The following is a 24,350-nucleotide window of genomic DNA, read 5'->3' as shown; positions in this document are numbered from 1 at the left end:
CCGGGTTTTGGCAGCAGCTCCAAAGGGAGCGAGCGAGAAACCGACACAACCCGACCTGCCCCGGAGCCGGGGGCCGGGGTGGCGGGGGGCCCCGGGCTGGGCTGGGCAGGGCCCGCGCGGTCGGGTGGCCGCGCCTCCTCCAGGGTCCCCCGCCCGCCGCGCCCGACTGGCTTGTGCGGACCGGGAGGGGTGGGCGCGAGGTGTAGTGCAGGTGTCCGGGCGCGGGCGGGGTCCCTTTGTCCTCGGGCAGCGGGGAGCCAGCACCCCGGGGTCGCTCTTTGAAGCAAGCGTCCCGCGACCTCCCTTTGTGCCAAGGGAGCTGGGCGCCGCTGCTCGGGACCAAGGCCCCCCTGCGGGCGGCGCCAGCGCGGTAACAATGGGCGCCCGTTGTACTCCGGGGGCGCGCGGGCGTGCGGCGGCCGACCCCCGCGCGCCCCGCCCGGCCCCCGCGCGCCCCGCCCGGCCCCCGCGCAGGTACCGCGGCCGCGCGCGCCCTCCAGCCCGGCCCGCCCGGGCCCGCCCCCCACGCCGCCGGCCCCGCCCCGAGCGCCCCGCCCTTCGCAGGTTCAGCTCCGCGGCGGGTCGCCGCGCGCACAGTCGGGCTCGCACCTTCCCTGGCGGCGGCGGCGGCGGCGGTGGCGGCGGCGGCGGCCCCGGCGCGGGCTCGGAGGCGGGCGGCGGGGCTGCAGCGGGGGCAGAGCCTGGACGGCCGCCGCCTCGGGCGCCCTCACGCCCACTCCCCGTGCCCAGTGCTGCGAGGTGCGGCGCGGGCCGACGCGGCCGGGTCCGCGGGCCGGGACTGCGCGTGCCCTCGGGAGGCGTCGGTGCGGGCGGTCCCTCCTGGGGCCGCGGCCGGGATCGTCGGGGTGGCCGGTGAGTTGCTGCCTGCCTGCCCGGGGCGCCGTCCTCTTTGCCCGAGAGCGGCTCGGATCCGCGGTGGTGGCCGCTTCCGGCGTGCGCGGGGCGCTCGGCTTGGGGCCGCGCCGGCGGCGGGGACTCCGAGAGCGTCGCCTTCCCGGCTGGTGTCTCAGGGACCCCAGGGGACCTAAAGGCAACCGGGAGGGGCTCGGGTGGCACGGCCGAGACGCGGGGCTCCACCGTCCGTGGCCACCACTTTGCAGGGTGGGGCTGCACGGCTCCACTGCCCCCGCCGAGCCATTGACAGCCATTCTGGGCGCGGATTGCGTTTTTCCATCGGAGAACAAACCGCACATGGCTACCGCTCGCCTCCCGTCGTGGGTGGGCACCGGCGCCGCACAGGGGTGCCCCGTGCCGATCTGCCGTGGCGGTGCCCGCCGGGTGCCCTCGCCCCCCGACACGGGGGCACTGTGGCTGGAGCTCCATCCAACCTGCAGGTCTGGCCGTTTAATTTTGTGTGTGTGTGTGTGTGTGTGTGTGGTTTCTGGACAGCTGAACCGTTTTCAAGATTTTTTTTTCCTCCTTGAAACTGTCTTGACACAGACAAGCATCAGACATGTGAGGACGAATGGATCTGGCCCGTCATTTTTTTGTTATGAATTATTGTACTCCATCCTCCTCTCGACTTTGGGAGGCATGTGTTTCATCTTATAAATAGAAAGTAGCATATTTTTTGGCAGGACCTCCTTTATACTGTACAGTCTAGGAGAGGTCAGTTTAAAAATAAATATGCACTTGAATGTTGAATTACCGAGAGCCAGGCTGTGGCTGGGACAAGCTGCGTGGACAGCAGCATCAAAGCCCGAAGCGCAGCTGTGTTGAAAAGAGTAAAAGCCCCAGAGTGCAGCCCAGGCTGACAGTCAAGTAATTACATTTTGTTTAAAAAAAAAAAAAAAAGAAAGAAAAGAAAAGTGAGTGAATTAAAATGAGGGCGGGAAGAGGAATGTCAGGAGGGTATTGCAACATGAATCTTTCCAGCCCTTGTGTATTTGGGGGAGTCGCTGCTTATGTGTCCTGAGGGTGTAAGGGGTTCTGGGGAGGGAGGTGCTGGGAAGGAGGAGGGAATTGATGAATGTGTTAGGGAGACAAAGATTTCCTCCCCACCCCCAACTTTTAGGCCTCACAATATTCAAGAGTTTCTTGGGGGTGCTGCCTTTTAAAGAGAAGGAGAAATTAGGAGTGCAGCAGATGTCTGTATTTGAATAGCAAAGCCAGTCTTGGAGACTCCCCCCCCCCCCCACATCTCAGGGAGACAAAAGGCTCAACGTGAAGCTGTGATGATGCCCCAGGGGTATCCCTTAGGTGATTTAAAAGACTCCCTATAATGTTCTAATTTAGGAAAGATCTTGTGTCTAACAACCAAGAAATGCAGCTTCTCCTTTTTTTTTCTGGACGGTTCTAGAGGTCTTCTCTTTGACACCACCTGTAATTTGTATGGGCTCTGATTGACAGAGAATAAGCTAGACTGTATGTGTGTGACACAAACCCTTTTCAGTATAGATTTAAACGTTCAAGAGATAAGTTGGGGCAGTTGTGAAATATTCAGCATTGTCACATGTGGAAGAGGGGATAGCATGTATTTGTATAGTCAAAGAATGGTTGAAAGTTCTTCATTAAGTCTCCCAAAGAATGTAGATTTCCCAATGGGCCTCACTCGCTGAACGAAAAACACTGAGTACCAGCCTCTGGGCTCGCAGATAAGAACTTTACAGAAATTTGGATGTGTTTCTGGATCCATGGCAGTTTCTGTTTTCCAGTGGTATCATCTGCAAGAGATTTACATTATGAATTCCATGATTGGAACATGGTGCTGTGGCTGTGGCAGCAGCTACAGACGTGAAATAAGATGAGCTCCCCCTTCTCTCCAAATCTGAGCAGTGAAATTCTGTTTTCTATCTGAATGTAACACGTAAAGACAGCTAAAGTAAGGACTGTTGCTCTTTCTTTCTTTCTTTCTTTTGCTTTTCATTGCAGATCTAAATGTGCAAGAGAAGTAAATGCAAAGCCCTAAAAATTATTGCTGGAGTGCTCACATGAGCTAGTTTGTCTATCTGCTGTCCAGCTTTTCCTTTAATGTGGTGTATTGTTTTATGTCCAACATGTTCACAAAAGCTGCCCTTTCTTGCTTCTAGAATTCATGGTATTCAATGGCAGTGGGGATAAAGTTGTTTTAACCTATATCACCCAAAGATTTTTACCAGGCCATAAATTTTTCACAAGCTCCGTGCCCAGTAGCCATAGCAATTGTCCAATGGGTACAGTACAATTCATAATCTGAAGGCACCCTCCAGAAAAACTGCTCTGATGTTTTCCTTTTAGTTATTAAAATTCTTATTTTTGGTCTAATTTCATTTCAGCCTGGCCTAATTTCTTTCTAACCAGAATCCTGTGGACCTGATTACTTATTGATTAAATAAGAACTTCGGTCTATTTTTAAATGCCATACATTTGCCAGAGAACAAGGATAGCCAGGTACAAAATCTCCTTTACCAAGTGAATTCTGCTATTACATCGCATTGTTCAGGACTTTGGATGATAAAGGCACTTCCTACATGGAGCCTGTCGTAAATGCCAAGCACTCTGTTCAGCCCTTTACCTTGATTTAACTCATCTATTTCTAGCAATCATGCTGTGAAGGAAAACTGTTAATATCCCCTTTTTATAGATGTGGAAGCTGAGGGCATACCTGTTCTGTACTTGACCAAAATTGCACTAAAAGGAACCTACCTAAATATGCATATGCAATTTAATTGGCATGCAGGAGTGGCTAATCCTGCATGAATGTCAGCACCTCTTTAGGGTAGGGAGATGAGGAGAAAACCCTGAGGTTAAGACGCCTCACTGAGTCAGGCTGCCCTGGGCTTATAGCCTGTCTGTGGCACTTAATACCTGTGCGACTTGGAGCAAATTACTTATTGCATACCTCAGTTTAACAATTATAAAATAGAGGTAATAATATTACAATGAGAGTGAAATGAATAAAAAAAAATGTAATGCACTGACAAGTACCCGGTCCAGAATAAGCACAAAAAGAGGTTGATGCTTTCATTTTTTTCCTAGGTGCTTAATACTGGCTCTCTTGTTTAATATCCATAACTACTCTTTGAGGTAGATAGTATTGTTATGTTCAGGATGAGAACGCAGCCTCAGAAATGTTTAGTGACTTGGCCAAGGCCACACAGCTGAGTAAGTAGCAGAATTAGGTTTGAATTCAGGTCTAATTGACCTTGTACTAAATACCACACCCCCACCACTAGGGAGAAGGGGCAAGGAGGCTTTTAAAGCTGACTCTTCTGAGGGTTTTTGGCTTCTGGCAGAGAACTCATTTCGTAGTACTCTCTATTCAAAGGAAGATGGCAGTAATTGCCAGCCCAGGGGAATACCATGTGAATGGTTTCATTTTTGAAAATAGTTTAATCTCACAGATATAGCAACAGTCTTCTCCTGCAGTGGATCCAGCTTCAAACTGCTAGAATTAACCTGAGCGTTTCATTTATACCATAAATGAAGAGATTTACTACATGAAAATGTAGGACTAAGAAATGAAGAGGAAAAAAAGAACCCTGCAACATCCAGGAGCAGAGAATTTCCGGGGCCAGGGATGAAGTGGAGTGCAGTGTGGACCACATCCTTGCATTCAAGTTTTGAAGAACCAGGGCTTGCAGGTGTCCCGTAACCAGGCTGGTCCTGTCATCCCCTGGCACTAGTGGACTTTAATTCATGTTTCATAATGACACTGCTTCAGGAGGTGCTAAGCAAGTGGCAGGAGCCACCAATAAGCTGGGCAGGAAGGTTCTGTCCTTGGTGGAAGTCAGGCCTCATTACAGTTCCACTGCACATGCCCAGGGTCCTGCCAGATAAGCTTCTGGTATGACAGATAGAGCAAGGAGGCCTGGGAAACCTACCAGAGGTGCCCTGGATAACCCGTGGGGGCTGGCCTGGCCTCCGCTGTCTTGGACTTGTGGGATTGTGATTAGCTGGGGGAGGCTGCTCAGACCGAAGTAGGGGTTCTGGAAAGTGTGGCCCAGAATAACTCAGGTTAACTCAAAACCAAGAGCAGTAGCCTTTGAGCTGTCCGCCTCCATTTGGAATCTGCCCTTCTCCTGCCCCGTTTAAAGGTTACAAAACAAAACAGTACCCCACAAACCAGAATAAATATAAATAGCCAAATAGTTTTACAGCAATAATCTGGTATGTTTCTTTTCTTAAAAAAGAAAGAAAAAGAAAAGAAAAAAAAAGAAAAGAAAAGAGAAAGAGAAAAGAAAAGAGAATGCCTTCCTTGGCCTTGATACATTTCTTCAATGCCAAGTTCACCAGTGTCTCATGATGATGGGCTGAGTTCGACAGTACCTCTGGTGGAAAAGCCATTTTTAAAATGAAACCACAGTTTTATAATATGAATCTTGAGAGTTTAATAGTTCTGTTTCTGAATAGCCAAGCAAACTGATGAATTTGAAAGCTAGTGAGTTCCAAATTAGTATTTGATGAATCCTTATTGTTCACCCAAGTCATGGATTAATAGAATCCTTGAGTCTCAAATTTGAGATCAGAAGAACTTGCTTTCAGTGATTTGGGTTTTGTTTGCAAATGAAAAAGTCATTATTCACCTTCTAGCTTTTGGTTCTTTGTTAAACCCTGTTGCAGTGGTAATACATCTGCAGTGAGCTAGTATAGCACCACCTAACTCGTACCCTGAGGTAGGAATAGCATCAGAAAAGGATTCTATGGGAAACTAGTTTGATTAAGGTCCCTTTCTGCAGGACTTTTCAGACCATTTCATATGTCACTGTGTTCGGTCAATCTCCACAGGGAGACGATGTCCAGAGTCTCTCAAATCATTAGCCCACAGAGCAGCTGGTGGGGTTAGTCTGGCAGGAAACACACTCTGGGAGTAATTGAGCCAGAGACAGAAGCCACACACTGCAGCCTGCCCTCCAGAGCAGAAGAAACCCAAGGATGAAGAGATTAGAGAACCATAGGGTTAGAGCCAGCCACAAAAACACACTAGATGTAAGCACCCCTGTCATTTTGGTATTTGATTAAATTAATGCAAAACTGTAGGAAACCATCACAAAGGTCCTGGATGTGAGACAATAGGTTCTGGTCTTAGCACTGATCCAGGTGTAATGGACTTTAGGGTCTTTCTCTCATCTCTTCAGTGAGGCGTTTGGTGCTAGATCACTTCTAGCTGTAGCATCCAGGGAGCCCAGATCAGTGACATCTATCAGCATAGCACTCTTAACTACTAATAGTATAAAACCCTGGGTTAAAAAACAGACCAGTGCAGATCTGCAGCAAAGCAACCTGAGCCAGCGTGCAAGGCAGAGAACTTCAAAGTCAAGTCTCTATTTAGACAGCTTACATGTTCGGGAATCTGTCATGTTCTGATGACAGCTCGAAGGTCATATTTGTGGACACATCACACCAATGATAAATCACTGTGTGTTTAGTTGAAAAAGACCTGTTCTGTTCAAATTAATTATAATCATTTTGGCTACACACATTTTTTTAAACAAGGCTTTTTTGGCTTAATGTGGTTTTGCCATTTCAGAACATATTTGATTTCTTTCCCTTTTAATTAATTTACTTTCTTAACTTTTTTTTTTTTTTTTTTTTTTTTGCCAAGGGTCAGTTCAGACACATAACATTGATTTTAACACAGCAGGAGACAAGGCTCTAAGCCCTTGACTGAGCGGCTATGTCACAAGGCACGCCCCGACCCTTCTCTGGGTAGGTTGTGCCCCTTCATCTGTGAAGCAGGGGAAGGGGAGGGATGTGGGTGCAGAGGAAGCAGATGGACTTTTTCCAGACTCTTCTCTAGCTCTGGACTGCTGTCAGTCTCTTCTTACTCCTTCTCCCCTTGTAGCAGAGGCATTTCCACAGTGTCTTATATTTTGAATTCTAATACTTAACTGCATGTAAAAGATCATTTATTGCCAGCTTCTTGAAAGTAGGGACTGAGCTTAGTTTATATCCGCTTTTCTTTTCTTTTCTTTTCCTTTATTTTATTTTATTTTATTTATTTTTTATATCAGCTTTCATCTTCTTCCAACAGACCTAACGGAAAAGCAGACAGTCTCGTCCTAGCCTGTGACATGATTCTGCCTATGGCACGGTCTTCTCTTTGTGTTGTCAGGGCAGAAGTCATTTTCACTTAGCAGCACATTCAAATCCTGCTCTAGTCAAGTTACCCTTTCCCAGGCTACAGACTGTTCACATCCCCAGGGAGGCACCTCGGGTCCTTTGGTCTGGTGGTGAGGATGATGCAAGGTGCTCTGAGAAGCAGGCTGGCACCAGATCTTCCTGTGAGTCTTCTCGGCGGGGGAGCTCCACCTGTGCCAGAGCTCTCTCACGCCCAGGTGCCATGGTGGCTGCTCATGCCCTGTGTCAGCCCAGGACTGAGGCGAGTAAGGTCCTTGTGTGGGAGCCTCTGATCCCAACCAGGGGCTGGACAAAGGCAGCCTCTCTCTCCGAAGCCCACTTCTCACTGCGTCCGTCAGCTTGAGCCACCTGTGCCAGCGTGTGCATGTCATAGCACCAAACTACAAAGTGTTTTCTTGCTCTCAGATGGCTTCAGAGTGCAGTGTCTTCCACAGTAATGTTGATTTTTTTTGGCTTCCTGTAAGTTTAGTATGAAGTTTCTGTTCACAGGTGGATTTTGTTCTGTCTTCCTGGTGGGGAAACCTCTGGCTGTGGGCTGCCCTGAGGGGGCAGGTGGGGCTTCCCTTGCCAGCCAGGTGGATGCTGCCAGGCAAGTCCCTGGGGCAGCGTGGGGAGGGAGACGGTCTGGGACTTCTTTCCAAGTCCAGTTTTTTCTCAGAATGAGGAATTATGCTTGGAACCAACACATCTGGGGGGCTTTCACACTACTTAAACAATCAGGTTACGTACATGACCAGATCCCAAGGAAATAAGATTGGAGAAACATCCCAACAGTGAACCTGCAGCCTGTCTTGCTCTAGTTTCTTGGAATAATTAGTAATAGTTGCTGATTTGCCAGCTCACAGCCTAAAGGCTCACTTTGTTAAGCGGTACATGTGTTTTCTCCTCCCGAGAAGACATTACTACTGTCCCCACTCTGTGGATAAGTACGCTGAGGCTCCCAGAGAAAATTACTGGCATTGCTTTGCACCCTTAATTTGGTACCGAGAAGGATGGGAATAGATGATGAACATTTTATAAGCTGGTAACCAGTATTTTGACTCTAAGGGCAATCTTAGTGAACTTTCTTAAAAACTATTTTTTTTCCTTAAAATTCCCTGGACACCAGATGTTTCTGCAGACATAGAATCACAGACCCTAACAACATCTCATAGATGGAAGGGTCTTTGTTTCAGGCCACCGTCTCGTTCTGACAAGATAAAACTCAGGCCCCGAGAGTTGAATGACAGAAAACACGAGTCCTCCTTCTTGGCCCAGTCTCCCTCAAACTTTTTTTTTCTACCCAAAGCAAAGAAAGAAAATATAAACCCGGTATATTAACAGATTGTAGATCTTTTTTTTTTTTTTTTTTTTTTTTTTTTTTTGTGAAAGAGGAGGAAGGGAGGGGTAGAAGTTGGCCCTACGCCGTGAAGAACCCCTGTCATAAAGTACCTTATCTGTAATACTGAGGACAGATAAATCTCACACACAAGTCTATGATTGTTTCGGCCTGTATGTCAGCATAGCTGGCACACCCTGGCCAGGGACGGCTCCTTTAAGTTAGGAGTGTGGCCTCCGGGCCAGCTACCCTAACTTCCCCGGGGCAGGAATGCATCCTCCCTGCCCCCCCACCCCCACCCCTGGAATCCTGACTCCAGATCTCAGACTCAGCGGGGAAAGCCTCTCCCTTTCTTCAAGCTGATTAACTCGAGTTGTTTTAGACTTCTTCCTCAGACACAGCCCCACCTGGCCTCGCTATGAACTTGCATCACATGCCTTGTTCTTTCCTTGGGACCCTACAGATTCCCTCTCACCTGACAGCTTACCAGACATTTAAAGAAAATAGCTAGAGGCCCTGAGCAGTTTTCTTTATCTGATCAGTAACGCTTGATACATTTTCCCAACTCCAGGAAGTCCCCACTCGTTCTCAAGACAGAGTTGCCCCTGGAGAGGAAAGGACGCTTGCTTGTACGCTTATAGGAGAGGCCAGCCCCACATCAGGGGAAGAAATTATCCTCGGAGCAGGCTGGTGGTGGGGACCCCTTCCAGTGGTGGAGATGGTTCACAGGGTGGACACACAAACCATTTTATTGCTGACTGCTACAGATAGCATTTAAGGAGAAAATGAAAGTTGGTTTTTTGTCAATAGCATGCTTCGCCTCCTTCATTTGAATTTCAGGGGATGCTCTGGCTTTTCATTTGGTATGAAGATGATGGTTTGTGTTGTGCAGCACTCAGCTCTGGTAGGCACCTGTAAGAGAAGCAGGCTTGCAGTAATTGTCTCAATTTCCAGAGCAGATAGCTGGCACCCATGTGTGTCTGGAGTTCTAGAAGGATCATGCAAGCTTGGCTGCAAGTTTTAGGCCAGCTGTCTTCTCCCCTCAGGCTAGAACCACAGTGAGAGCCCTGTCTGCTATTTTGTTTGCCAGATATTCATTCATTCAATAGGTATTTTTCTTATGTGCTCTCTGTGCTAGTCCCAGTTAATACTTAAAGCAATCCTTTCCTGTAGAATGTCCATCATAGTTTTGTCAGGTTTCTTTGTACCTCTTGGGCCAAATGATCCAAATTTCCCCCTTAACCCATTTCCTTTTGAAAAGAAAGGTCAGGAGAGCGAGCTCATAGTTTCTCCAGGGCCTCCATATAACTAGCGAGTCTGCATTCAGGGAAACATATTGTCAATTTATTCTTCAGTCTTGCCCATTTCTCTGAGACGCTATTTGCACATTGCAGTCAAGGATAGAAGCCCTTTCCCTTTCAAACAGCATAACAAATATTCTTTGCCTTAATCCCAAAGATCTCTAAAAGCCTGCAGAATTACTGGGGCTTGCAGTGATAGGCTGTGAGATTCTTAGCCTACATGGATAGAGAAAGGTTAAAATGTCTTACAGATGGAAACAAGGAAAGAAAGCCTTTGCACAAGAGGCCACCGCTCCATTGTTTAATGATTTTATTTATTTATTTTCCCGTAGGACTCATAGAAAGACTCCATCATGCATTTTCAGCAGGCTGGGCAGGGAAGGAAGTCAAGGCAGTCTCTTCAAACTCTCCTATTTGTTCATTCAACAAACATTTGTTCAGTGCCAACTCTGAATTAAATCTAGTTGTCTCTCTCCCAAAGAAGGCAGCCTCGTAGGAGACTCAGTAGTGATTACAGTATAATGTGACATTTGGTGGGTTTGAGGTATAAGCAAGGTATAAGAGAGGCCATGGGGAGCTAGTGGGAAATATGAGCTGCAGGGGTGGGCAGGACCCAGACTGCAAAACCCAGCCCCTCAGGAGTCATTTTATATCCAGGCTGTTGGGTGGGCCTGGGTTGAAGACTGAGAGTGATTAGGTCACTTGGGCACAGTAGCTGGCTAACTCTAGGAGACAAGGTTGGAGGCAGGGAGACAGATGGGGAGGCCAATGCCCTTATGCTGGAGAGTGATCTCGAGGGCTAGAAAAGGCTGAGACAGTGGGATTGGCAATGGGAGATATCAGTGGGCCTTGATGTGAAGAACACGGCAGGGGAAGAAGTAGGGGTGACAACCGGGTTTTGGAGTTGGGTGACTTCCTGCCCTTTACTGAGAGGACAGTACAGGAGGCCTATACCAGGGCAGGCAGGAGGAAAGATGGTACAGCCTGTGGGCTGGGTTGAACAGGAAGTGCCTGGGGGGAGACAGGTGAAGTCTAAAAAAACTGGGGGAGAAAAGCCTGATGCTATTTGTGAAGGAGCAGGGTTTTTTTTAGTATGTATTTTCTAATTTCCAGTCCACTGTCTACTGATACTAGTGTGCACAGTAAGCCCTTGGGCACACAACCAGCTCCCCTGTGAGCCAAATGCTACACAGCTCCCAAACTTGTCGGGAGCCTATCCAAGGAGAAAAATCCACTGGCCGTGTCGATTGTTACAGCATTGTCAAAGGTTTCCAATAGCTCACTTTTGATTTCTTTAAAATCTTGTCATCGGCTGGCCCTGGTCTACAGAGCTATCTTGAGTAGTTAACTTGAGAGTTAAGTTATGTGGGCTAAAGACACTGATGTGGAAGTTATTGTTAGAGGGGAAAGTTGAAACCACGTGCACGGTTGTGATTACAGGGGGAATTGTTGAGGGTTGGGGGGATCGACAACAACCATCCAACCCTGTGGAAATGCCATATCTAAGGCAGGGGCTCAGACTTTGGCTGAGAGGTAAGTTCATATTTTAGACCTAGAAAGTCACATAGTCTGTCATAACTACTCAACTCTGACCTTGTCATTTGAAAGCATCTCTGCTAGGGTTTCCCAACCCCAGCACTACTGAGAATTAGAGCCATATAATTGTTTGTTTGGAGGGCTGTCCTGTGCATTGTAGAATGTTTACCATCACCGCTAGCCCCACCCATTATATGCCAATAGCACCAGCACCCCCCAGTCATGAGAGTCAAAAATATCTCTGTACATTGCCAAATGACACCTGGGTGGGGGATGTTATAGCACCCTCAGTTGAGAACTACTGAACTATAGACAATATAAATGAATCGGCATGCATGTGTTCTAATAAAACTTTATTTACACAAACAGGCCAAGGTCTGAATTTGGCACGTTGACTATAATTTGCAGACCTGGGGTCTATCGGATGGGTGGAGGGAGTACTCAAAGGGCTTTTATTCAATAAAATATGAGGCCTTCTGGTATTCATAGGCCAGGAGGAGGCTCTGTAGGGGATCCATCGTAAAGAGGAGATTTTTATCAACAGTAGCTTTTACTCATAGCACCTTTGTCTATATTATTCTTACTGAGCTTAGCACCTACTTGGAGATAACAGACATAAAATCACAAAACCAGAAAACAGAAAAATAATAACATAGGAGTCCTAAGAAAACCTTGGCCAGTGCAGTACTGAGCCTGGATTGCGTGAGGGCAGTTAGAGAATTTCTCTGGGAAGGAAGTGACTAAAAGTGGACCTTGGGGGATGTTATGAGTAGGGGTTGATGGTAAGAAGGTGGGAGGACATTCCATGTAAGGAACACAGGGTTCTTAGTTTCAGAAAGCTACGGGGGAAGTGAAGTGTCCCCAGTGAGGGAAGGGAGCCATTGTCCCCAGTGAAAGCCACATGGTGGTTTTGTGCGGCCCGGTGCACGTGCTTCCTCTGGGAAAAGAATTAACAGCACTGAACACTATTTTCTAGAACAGGATGTTTGTTTTTTTTTTTCCCTGAGCCTCAGGGGGCTTTTATTACTGCAAAATTTTAATCTTTTGTTTTGTTTTGTTTTGTTTTTTACATCAAGTCAAATTCCTTTTGAGATTCTTTTTGACAAAATTCTATTGGCTGCTGTCTAGGACCATTTTATTCATTCTTGGCTCCCGAGAAGGTGAAGAAGTTATTATCCCTGCCTCTTGTTAGTGTTGAGATCACAGTGTATCATTTCTTCTTCATCCTGTCAGACCTCAAGGCAGGTAACCTGCAGTGGCCATCCCATTCTAAACTCACTTGCAGGGATCCCTGGGTGGCGCAGCGGTTTGGCACCTGCCTTTGGCCCAGGGCGCGATCCTGGAGACCCGGGATCGAATCCCACGTTGGGCTCCCGGTGCATGGAGCCTGCTTCTCCCTCTGCTTATGTCTCTGCCTCTCTCTCTCTCTCTCTCTCTCTTTGTGATGACTATCATAAATAAATAAAAATTTAAAAAATAAAATAAAATAAACTCACTTGCATGCAAATCGTCATAATCGTCATATTAGCCAACCAGCAGCAATGAAGAGCACAGACTTTGGAGCCCGAAGGTGGCAAAAATTCTAGCTCCTCCACGGCTTTAGCTGATGGACCTGAGATATGGGCATAGTCTAAGATTGCTTCCTAAGAGATGTGTTCTGATACCTACCTGGTCCATGGCAAACACTCAGAGGTTAGCCACTCATATCACAAGTGTAAATTCCTTTGAGAAACAGGCATTTCAAACTTGCTGCTTCCTAGAGGAACCCCTATAGGCTTGGACTGGTTGTTGGCACCTGGGAGCAGACCACCTCATCATTCATGAGGGAAGGGTAGCAGGGGTTATGGATTTTAAAACTTCTTGACTTAATGTTTACTGTGTGCTCTGTGTAGTGGGAGGCAAAAAGAGAAGAACCAATTTGTGTCCATAGAAGAGCACTCAATCTGGTGTGGTGGGGGGAGGGGAACGTTCATTCATTTATTGAACAAATATTTGTGTACAGCTATTTATGTACAAATAACACAGGAGAGCCTGCCTTGGAAGTGGGTGGAGAAGGGAATGGCCACTGCCAGCTTCCAAATACACCCAGTGCTGGTATGATGTGGAGAAGCCGTGTTTCAGCCCATCCGGTGAAAATGAATGATTGTCAAGGGTCCGAGCAGGCTGAGAGAATGACATGGAAAATCCTATATCTGTCCTTTCACCCTGTTAGGGAAATAGAGTAATCAAGAGGCCAAAACTCTGGGGTCAAGTTCTCTTTCAGTATTGATAATGTCGTTGAGCTTCGCAGATCAGGTGGGATGCATTAGTTATGGAACCCTGCAGGCAGTTCATGGTAATGGGGTCATTTGATTCACATCCACCAAACTACAGTGTCTACCTTGGTCCATCGGATGAAGCCTGACACTGTGCTCCATGTAAAACTAGTGATAAGTGAGCTAGGCATCTTGAGAGAACCTGTCCTCCTGCCTTGCTCCAACTGCCAGGAATCCATTGCCATATCGAGTCCTCCCCAATAACCAAGTTTAATAGGGAGAAAGGGTGTTTCATGGCCTATCTTCAAAAGTGCAGACTTGTAAGGTTGATGTGCCGTCTTCCAATTTCGCTTCTAAAAAATCTTTCAACCAGTTCAATTAGATCCTATAAATGTGAGGTGTGTACACAAATTAGTAGTGAGTCTCCCATATGGTATTTTGTGGGTTTCTACAAAGCAGGTCTTAAAAGCAAAATAAATACAAGCTGTTGCTGAATCATAAATGAGAAGTCCATTTATAAATAAGCGAAGGTGAGATGCATTAGACTTTTTGAGTGGGTCCACAAAATAGAACCTGCTCAGTCTGGCTAGAAGTTCATTTTCATGAAAGTTGAGCAGCTGGGGGTGAAGCTCATAGAGTTTCACAGTCTTGTAGCATCTAGCTATGTCCTCCTCAGTTTGGATGATAGGGGAGAGGATAAGAATCTAAAAATAGAAATGGCATCTTCTTATCTTCTCCTGGGTGGAGTAAATAGACTAAAAATATGAAAAGCATCCCCTCAGGATGCTGTTTATTGGGTGTTCTCTGGTAACATTTTTTTCCATCATAGATAATTGATTGAAGTTCAATGTGAAACTTCTTAACGCTATGATTTTATTTTTTTCCATGAATTTCAAATTCTTTGTCTGATTCAGAGAAGCTCTCCTACAGAGGTTTGCAAAAGGACTGGCATGAGTGCCTACACTGTGGTAACTTTACTGTTTCTGATCCAGAAGTTTGGCTCATTGTCCCTCAATTAGTAATAACATGGCCATCTTCAAATGGAAGGTCTTCTAGGTAAAGTGTGTAAGCGTTTTCACAGGTGAATGTGACAGGAGTCCATGAAGAAATGAGCGGTGATAGTTTTCCCAGTTCGGAGACTGAGAATGAGCAGGGACAAAACACCGACCGCCATGTCCCCAGAGGCAGCTTAGGATCAGGGGTGTTCCCTGCCACGTCCTCAGACTTGGTCACACATCCCACAGCCACTGTGGAGCCGCTTCTCCTTTGGAGAAGCCAAAATTTACATCCTTATAGCTTCTGCCCAGTAATCCTAGGGCCTCAGAGAACAAGTTAAATGAATCCTTCAGATTCCTAAAGATTTGTTTTCCCTACATCTGAGTTTTCTTTCAGCTTCTCACATGTCATGATCAAGTTCTTTGTCTCCATGTTGGACTCCTCAGAACATACAGAAACATGTTTCAGGTAACCTTTCTTCCTTCTAAAGTGTGGAGTTCAGGGGCTCCTGGGTGGCTCATTCAGTTGAGTGTCTGACTCTTGGTTTCATCTCAGGTCGAGATCTCAGGGTCCTGAGACCCAACCCCATGTTAGGCTTCTCACTCAGTGTGGAGTCTGCTTGGGACCTTCTCTCCCTCTCCTTCTGCCCCTCCCCCCAGCTTTCTCTAAAATAAGAAATCTTTTAAAAAAACCAATGAATACATATTGTGTGGAGTCCAAGGTCAAATACAGTTTTCCAGGGCTTATTACAGTAGAGTTATCTTCTTGGCAGCAGAGAGAAATACCCCAAAGATGGTTGGGAGCAGGGAGGTTCTTAACTGACTCACCATCCGGCCCTGGGGCTGATGGTTCAGACTTGAAGGAGGACCCATTTCATATTTTTGCTTGGGGCCCAGGTGGTGTGGCAGCGCTGTGTCTGAATGCTAGGAAGAAGGGAGGCAAAGCGAAAAGTGATCAGAAGCTAGAATGTCCTTAAAGGATGTGACAGCTAAGCAAGAAAGGGGAAGTCTGCACACATAATCACTTCCCGAAAGTAGAAGAAAGGAAAAAGCCCAAAGGTCCCTTGGGATAGCTTCCTTCCCCACCCCCCACCTGTCCCTGTTTTTGTACATGTGTGTTTCAAATTAGCACTGCAACCTTTTTTGCAGGATGCAAGAACTTTTTTACCCTCTCTCTCCACTAAGAATTACTCTAAAAACAATTAGTAGACAAACCAAACATTCCTTTCTTAAAATAAATGGAATTTTAAAAATCTAAACCTCTTTGTTCTTTTCAGATGAGTTGCCAGTCCAGTCAACTCTTAAGTGATTCAGGAACTGATTTTTTCATGTGTCACTTCTTAACAAACCCTGTTTTTCCCCATCTCCTGGCCCCTGCCCTGCTTTGGTTTTTTGGTCATCATTCTGTTTACCAAAAGGATGGTAAGGAAATGAATCAAAGGGCTGCTTCAGGTTTGGTGTTTTTTTTTTTCATTGAATTATCACTGCTGTGATGATTTCTATTATCACTATCACTTATGTTTCATTCAGTTACCAGAAAATGGAATGGGCTAGCCTAGTGCCGGAAGGACGGGCTGACACTCTGCTATTCTTATCAAGACCATGACTTTAACTTCGCCTCAAGTCCTTTTGTATCCTGGCACCCTTGGATCTCTCATAAATCCATTTAAATGGGGGCCTGTGCATTTGCAGCTGGACTCCATGCCTCCACATCTGCCAGACATTCTCTCTCACCTTGATAGAGGTGACAAGTTTGACCTCTTTTGTTGGCAAATCTGTTCTCTTCCAGTGCCCAGGGACTAGGACTTTTGTTTTCTAAGGGCTCTAATTTCCCAGATGAATATTATCTCAAGTGTCATCTAAGGGGGGGGGGAAGAGAAGTAAAGAGTGATCCAAGAACTCAGAGAAAGGGATTATCAATCATGGAACATTCAGATTTCAGGGTCAAGAGGAGGGTTTTTGTGAAAAGGCTACACATGGGAAGATTTCTTTCCATCTTCCTCTCTTTTTCCTTCTGCCTTTCTGCCTTTTCTCTCACTTTCTGTCTTTGGATTTGAGGAAAACAGTGGGAGTTGAGGAATGATGGCAATACCAGGAGAATCCCCAGGTGTGGGTGGGCAGCATCCTGTGGGTGGTTCTGTACTAAGTGTTCATGGTGGTTGGGAGGGTCGGGACTGATAGGGAAAGGCTAGCAATTCTCTTCATTTGGCCTGTGGGACACCCTAGAGGGCCAGCTCACTGATTCTGGTTGAGGAGTTCACAGCTGGCCAATTAGCCCTTCCTTCCTCTCTCCCACCCCATCCTACAACAAGCAATCCCGCTTCCTTTGAGGCAGAAGGCAAAGCCTCTCAGGTGTCACCCTAACTCGGGCTTTCCCACTGGGATTCATCCTTGCTCCGTCTACTGCCACATGGGTCAGCTGCCAGCAGCCCAGAGCCAGGTCTCCTTTTCCGAAAATGGTGAGCAGGAACAGGATTTCGTGTTGGGCATGTAGGACCGTCCCATCATAAAGCAGTGCATCACTAGCCACCATTGAACAGGAGCTGTACGCCCCAGTACCTCTTCTTGCCCTTGCTTCCTTCCACATGGACACTTGCTGCATCCTTATGTCTCTTGCCTTTTGCTTTTTCTCATTTCTGATGAAAAATCCTTCTCTTGTGAGATCTTGTTCATTCTGCAAGATAACACCATTGTGCTGCCTCTTACATGAATGCCTGGTCCCTGCAGGAAGAGGTGATCTGTCCTTTGGCCACGCTCCGGTGAGATAAAGTCAGGCCTTTCATGAGGTCACATCCACACGCTGCCATCCAAGATTTTGGCTTTTGGACACAACCTCCACAGAAGTGTTTGCATTATGATCCAATAACTCAGATTCAGTAGGCATTTTGGGACCTATATATATAAGATTAGCTCCAAGGTGCAGCCTGAGCCCTAAGCAGCACATTTTTTTAAATAGCTAATTGCTAATTCATTCACATGGTTCAAAAACCCAAAATCATAATAGCGAGAAGTTTCTCTTCCGCCCTTGCCTGTCATATTCCATCACTCTTCCCTGTGGGCCACACCATTATTAGTTTCCTGTGTATGCTTCCAGAGAGATTTTATAGACATACAAGCCGAGACAAGTATATCTATGTACTTTAGCAGCTCTCTGGTTTTCCTTTAAAGGTAGATATCTTGAGTTCTTTCTATATCAGCATACAAAGAGCTGCTTCATCCTTTTGAAGACCTATATAATATTCATTTGTACTGGATGCACCTTAATTTGGTGTAACCAGTCCTCTGTCAGTGGACAATTAGGTTGTTTCCAACTCCAGACTATCTTAAGTTCCTAGACTGACAATCTCGTACATGTATTCTTTCCCATCTATGTAAATTAGATAAATCTGAAAGTGGAATTCCGGTGTTGAAGGCATAGGATTTGCAGTTTGGGTTTTTTTTTTTTTAATTAAAGATTTTATTTGACAGAGCACAAGCAGGGGAGCCGCAGTCAGAGGGAGAGGGAGAAGAAGGCTCCCCGCTGAAGGAGAAAAAGGAGCTCAGTGCAGGCAGGACTCGATCCCAGGATCCCAGGATCATGAGTCAAAGGCAGACACTAATTAGTTAAGGCATGCAGGTGCCCTGCAGCTTTAATAGATCTTACCAAGCCACCTTCTACCTGGGTGGGGTCTGTTGGGGCTCCCACCATTGGTATGTGCAAAGCCTGACCCCACCCTTATCAGCCCCATGTGTTATCACACATTTGTATCTCAAACAGGCTTTGGAATGTACCCCCTTCTTAATTTGACTGAACTTCCGGCCAGTGTGCTCATTAAGTGTTGGGACCTTAGACTCTGGAGACCGGCCACTTAGCTTAGTGTCTTATAGCCATGTAGCCTTGGCAAAGTGACTCAGGGCTCATCTTGTGTACCTCAGTGACTCATTTGTAAAATGAAGATTTTAATAGTAGCAACCTCGTGGGTTCTCATGCATGAGCTAGTGTGCATCCAAGGTGGGAACAGGGCCCAGAAGGCAGAGATGCTCTCAGTAATATTCAGTGTTGGTGGTTCCCAGGAGCATGCATGTCCCCTCCCCAGGACCCGCCACATTGTTACCAGTGGAGAAACTGCCCATTAGGTCTCTGCACTGATGATGGGAGAGAAGATGTGGAAAGAATAGGCCAGAAAGGGAAAGGGGCACTGATGTACATCAGCTCATGAGCCCAGGAGCCCAAAATATCTAAAAAGGAGGGGAGGAAGCAGCCAATGTAAGAAATCCTCCCTATTAGATTATTTGTGAGATCAAGCACAGTTGCCCCTGAGCTGGAAGAGGATAGATAGGATAGAGGCCTGGGGTCAGAGCTCCACTCCCCAGCATTACATCGCAAATAGCAATTCATCTAAAGTTGTAAAACTGGCATTTTTGTCCAAAATTCCTTTTTAAAAAAAAAACAAATTTCTAGAGTATTTGGGAGCTCATAGCACTGGCATAGTAGAAATTCAATACAAATTATTATTTGCAAAGTCCTAGAAGCCTACATCCCTGTCAGGCAGTAAACACTATGTAAATATTTAGAGAAAGAAAAATGCCTTTTACGGTATCTTCTCTCTTCTTGCGCTCCAGACTCACTGCCTGCAGCTTTTGGAGCTTTCACTCACCAGCCCTTTTCATTACTTTTTGTCACTTCCTTTCCACCTTTGTGTCCATGCCACTGACCTAAAACCCAGCTTTGACCAGGCGACCAGGCCAAGCCAGCCTCGGCGAAGGGCCTGCAGTGGCCGTGGCCAGGCAGGCAGGGAGGAGGGGCTGGGTGTTCCTCCCCTGAGCCTTCCGGGTGCAAGTGCTTCCTCTCCCTTCTCTCCAGCTCACCCAGAGTTCAAGTGAAGGGCGATGTGTGTGAGTGATCCAGTCAGCAGGGCAGAGAACCGGCCTCTGGCTGCATCTTCATGGCATTTTTCTTTTTCTGCATAGTTTGAAGTGCCCTGCCTCAGTTTCTGGCCTCCTCTAACCCTGGCTCCACCAGCTGAGCACGAGCAGCCCTACCCTGCCCCTGAGCTGCTGTGGGCACACTGTATCTTTCCATGGCAGCTGTCCTCCTGGCTGAGTGTGCTGTGGACACCAGTCCAGAGGGCAGCTGTCCCTCCTTCTGTGGGCTCCGTGTCTTGATGTCTCCTGCAGGCTGTCCTCCTCTGTGCTGTGCCCAGAGGCGCAGGAAGGCGGCACCTGCCACCCTGAGTAGCTGGTTAAGGGTGTAACTGGCTGTTATACACTAACAGGAAGTTCTGATGTTGGGCTCCTAGGTTTTGGATTTGTAACACTTGTGACTGCCACCAAACCCAAATTTGAGTTAAAATTGAGAGAACATCCGGACCTACTGGCCTGGCTCTTTACACCAGGATTTCCCCTTCTTCGTTATCAAGCATCTCTGTTAGTAACACAATGTCGCCATGGGATCCTAACTTCCCATAGGAAGCAAAACTTCAGGGCACCTTTATGCGGCCACAGCAGCAGCACCTCAAAGAACCTGTTTGAGCCAGGGCCTTAGCTGGGACGAAAGAGAAAGAGAGATGGCAAGTGTGTGGTCCTGGGTGGCAGCTTCAAAGCTCCCTCTGGGTGCTAACTCCCTCAGGTGGCCTGGGCCTCCTCCCCACACACGAAGCTCTAGCTCTCCTCCGGCTCATTGTTCTCTTCCCTGTCGGGCCTGGGTGCAAGCCACTTCTCAAACAGAGCTAGTTGGTACCTGGTTGGTGGCTGCCGGGGCACAGTTCTTTCCACCTGCCATGGGGAGATGAATTTAAAACTCTCGCCAGAAGGAGAGAAGTATGGAACAAATACATACAGCCTCCAGCTGCTACAGAGCCAACATGGTTGACTCTTCAAGCCGCCACCCGACTCAGCCCTCAGAGCATTTATTTATTTATTTGCTCGGCTGCCAGTGGGAGAGAGCCCGATGGGAGAGGTCTCAGTCAAGCCATCTCAGGAATTCCCGCAGCAGGAAAGGTTTTAACTTCCCCACGTCAGGTGATGTGACTGAAGTGTTAGAAGCTTTTTTTTTTTTTTTTTTTTTTTTTTTTTAATGTGATAGAGACACAGGAGGAGGGAGAAGCAGGCTCCGTGCCGGGAGCCCGACGTGGGACTCGATCCCGGGTCTCCAGGATTGCACCCTGGGCCAAGGGCAGGTGCCAAACCGCTGAGCCACCCAGGGATCCCCTAGAAGCTTATTTTTAAGAGAAGAGTTTCTCATCTGTAAGATGAGAACCTGGAGCCCCACGCTGCCTAGCTTAGCACTTCTGATTGTATAAGTAGCACATGCGAGTTTTCCATGCTGGTAACACATTACCACAAACTTCGTGGCTTATAAAACCACCTAGTTACTGTCCTCCAGTTTCTGTGGGGTGGGAGTCCAGGCAGGGCTTAGCACCAGGATCTCATTGGGCTGTGAGCCAGCTGTCAGGGCTGCAGTCTCATCAGAGGCTCAGCTGGGGGGAAAATTCACTTCTGGGTCCCTCCGGTTGTTGGCAGAATCATCTCTGTTGGCCCTCCCTCAGCGTGGCAGCTTACCTTTTCAAGGCCAGTAAAAGGAGTCTTTCTCCAGTCTGCTAAGATGGCTTCTTTTGTAATGTAACCTGACCATGGCAGGAGTCAGGGGGGTATCCCATCCTTTGCCATATTCTGTACCTTAGAAGCGGGTCCCAGGTTGTGCTCCCAAAGGCGTTAACTTCAGGAGCTACATATATCATGGAGGTTACCTTGAGCTTCTGCCTCCCCCAGGGGAGAGGCATACGACCAGGGAGAGGATACAAGCTTTATCAGTAAAAGTTCCAAAGGTGGGATCCCTGGGTGGCGCAGCGGTTTGGCGCCTGCCTTTGGCCCAGGGCGTGATCCTGGAGACCTGGGATCGAATCCCACATCGGGCTCCCGGTGCATGGAGCCTGCTTCTCCCTCTGCCTATGTCTCTACCTCTCTCTCTCTTTCTCTCTCTGTGACTATCATAAATAAATAAAAATTTAAAAAAATTAAAAAAAAAAAGTTCCAAAGGTATTCCCAAGTGAAGCCCAACCTGTTACAGATGATCACACTGTTTTGTTTTGTTTTGTTTTGTTTTCTTTGCAAAGAAACTGTTTTGTTCCTTTCTTTCCATCTCAGAATGCCTCAAGTCCTGAACCCCTTTACAGCCCAGTTCTCTGTGCCACAACTTGATTCCAGCTGTAGCCCTTCTAGTTACTGGCCACAGGTGATTGAGAAAGGGTGATTTTTTGACTCTTGAATCCCTCTTTTCTCATTTGTAAGAATGCACTTCGCTAAGATTTTGTTGACCTCTGGCACATACTAGCCCCTGTCACTTAGTAAATATTTCCAGCCCCTTTCCATAGGACTATTCACTCTGTTGCATTAATTTTACTTAGACACGGAACTCAACAACAAAATATTATCAGTTTTGCTGGTGTGAACGCCAAACGAAAGCAAAAACACATTTTTAAAGCAAATCCACTTGCATGTAAGGAGCTGAAATCAATCTGGTCACGTGCTGACAGCAGTTCTTCTAATAGAGGAAAAATCAAAAGTCTCAGACACGTGCAGAAAATTGTGTCTGTGGCCATGTTTAGACAGTGCTGACGTCATAGGTAGGAGGTTTTTATATCTCTTTCTTTCCTTTTTTTTTCTTTTCTCCCCCTAAAATAAGACTAAGATTAGTGGACCCTGGACCCTTCATAAAAGACCCTATAATGAAAGTTTTTATCCTACTCAATAGAGGGAAAAAATAATAGTAAAGCTTGGCTCTAGATAGAACTGGTCATGCCATTATTTGCACGCTCTCGTGAAAAAGGGGGCCCCGGTAAACCCTGACTGGCCAGCTAACTATAACCCACTTTGGTTTCCTTTCCAGATTTCTCCCCAACGTGGAAGGGGTTGGATGATGTACCTGGCTCTCCAGGACGCCCCACTTGGCTATAACGTCAGGAAGGCCTCTTAAACCCCAGTGTCATTTCAGAGCCACTTCTGGAAGCTACTTGAGAAAAATGATGTGACAGATTTTATCAAAAAAGGAATTCTGGAAACGCAGCATTCGTGAAGAAAGTGGCCCTTCTCCCTTTGGCACAGTAGACGTCCTCAAATTCCAAAATGCCAGCCAAGACCCCAATTTACCTAAAAGCTGCCAATAACAAAAAAGGCAAGAAATTTAAACTGAGGGACATTTTGTCCCCTGATATGATTAGCCCCCCGCTTGGAGACTTCCGCCACACCATCCACATCGGCAAAGAGGGCCAGCACGACGTCTTTGGTGACATCTCCTTCCTGCAAGGGAACTACGAGCTGTTGCCGGGAAACCAGGAGAAAGCGCGCGCAGGTCAGTTTCCGGGGCACAGCGAGTTCTTCCGGGCCAACAGCACGTCCGACTCCATGTTCACGGAAACGCCCTCCCCAGTGCTCAAAAACGCCATCTCCCTACCTACCATTGGGGGGTCCCAAGCACTCATGTTGCCCCTGCTGTCGCCAGTGACATTTAATTCCAAACAGGAGTCCTTTGGGCCAGCAAAGCTGCCCCGGCTTAGCTGTGAGCCCGTCGTGGAGGAAAAGGCTCCGGAGAAAAGCAGCCTGTTGGAGAATGGGACGGGCCACCAGGGCGACGTCTCGTGGGGTTCCAGCGGGTCGGCGTCACAGTCCAGCCAGGGCAGGGACAGCCACTCCTCCAGCCTCTCGGAACAGTACCCCGACTGGTCGGCCGAGGACATGTTTGAGCATTCGGCCGCGTGCGAGCTCGTCAAGAAGACCAAGTCAGAGGAGTCCCTCTCTGATCTCACAGGTTCCCTCCTCTCCCTGCAGCTCGACCTGGGGCCCTCGTTTTTGGATGAGGTGCTGAATGTCATGGATAAAAATAAGTAACAGCGCCAACTCTTGGCCTGTGGGGTAAAAAGGTATCAAAAAATAAAAACAAAACTAACCGCAGTCGAAGACAAGAGCTTCCCCGGCTATGTTTGCAGTTGTGTGTGATGGGTTTTCTAAAATAATGTTCCTATGAAGTATTTTTTGTACCTGTTAATGCCCTGTTTGCAAAAACAAACTATCCTGGTGGCAGAAAGGAAGGGAGTGGGTCAGAACCCACTTTCGGCAGGTTTTGCATATGTTCAGCTCACTTTTTTTGTTGTTTGTTTCCAGACATGTGAGAACTCTGGCTTGGCCAGGATTTGGCACTAGCTATGAAGGGCTGCACAAATCACATTAAAGACCTTGGCAGTACTCCAGCATTTTCTGAGCAAGAAGAAGTCCATTTATTTAACGCCTAGGCCTTTTTTTCTAGACTCTTTTCTATATTACATTATTTGGGCTCACAGTAGCAAATTCTTCCGTGTTAAAACTGTTCTCTGTTTTCACATTTGAACAACCTTATGGGTTTGGGGGATTTTCTTGTAGCTCTTATATATCCCTATATATTATATCTATATTGCAAAATTTTGACTGTCAGCTACATGTTGGTAAGACACAAGCAAAGTATTACTGTAACTAAGTTATTTTTAAAGTTAAAATATATTTTTATGTGCCTTTGGCTTTTTATTGCAGAGTCTACATTTTATAGATATTACATCCAATGTTGTCATATGACTTGTTACCATTGGGGCTCCATTGTAAGCTGTGTATGTATATGTTTGGAAAAGTGTATTCATACTTAGCTTTATTTCTTTTTCTTCATCTGTCAGCATACTTTTCACAGCACCCAGCAATGGATTGTAAAGTATAAAGGCACAGGCTACTCATGATGCTTCTGCAGAGACTGTGGGCTACACCATATAATGTTATTTGGAAATATAGGTATTTTAGTACAGTACATACTTGCATTACATAGGTACTTCATGCAACACAATAAAGAGTAAATGTTGAAATGAAA

At 46.9% G+C, this 24,350-nt stretch overlaps 1 protein-coding gene across 3 annotated transcripts; it reads left to right on the top strand.

Annotated features, from left to right (window-relative positions):
* Positions 1-628: 628 nt before the first annotated feature.
* CDC42EP3 (CDC42 effector protein 3) lies at positions 629-24,350 on the top strand. 3 transcript variants are annotated; one of them, XM_055326986.1, is made up of 2 exons: positions 629-873; positions 22,353-24,350. In XM_055326986.1, the coding sequence occupies exon 2, from the start codon at positions 22,589-22,591 to the stop codon at positions 23,348-23,350; it is 762 nt and encodes a 253-aa protein (XP_055182961.1). In that variant the 5' UTR covers positions 629-873; positions 22,353-22,588; the 3' UTR covers positions 23,351-24,350. The 3 variants fall into 3 exon arrangements, with proteins under 3 accessions (XP_055182961.1, XP_055182963.1, XP_055182962.1); XM_055326988.1 differs by lacking the exon at positions 629-873 and adding an exon at positions 1,222-1,355; XM_055326987.1 differs by lacking the exon at positions 629-873 and adding an exon at positions 6,586-6,648.

This window comes from Nyctereutes procyonoides, unplaced genomic scaffold, assembly GCF_905146905.1.
Source record: "Nyctereutes procyonoides isolate TBG_1078 unplaced genomic scaffold, NYPRO_anot_genome, whole genome shotgun sequence".
NCBI lineage: Eukaryota > Metazoa > Chordata > Mammalia > Carnivora > Canidae > Nyctereutes > Nyctereutes procyonoides.
Note: the sequence above shows the minus strand (reverse complement) of the source record. Positions and strands in the feature narration are given on the sequence as shown.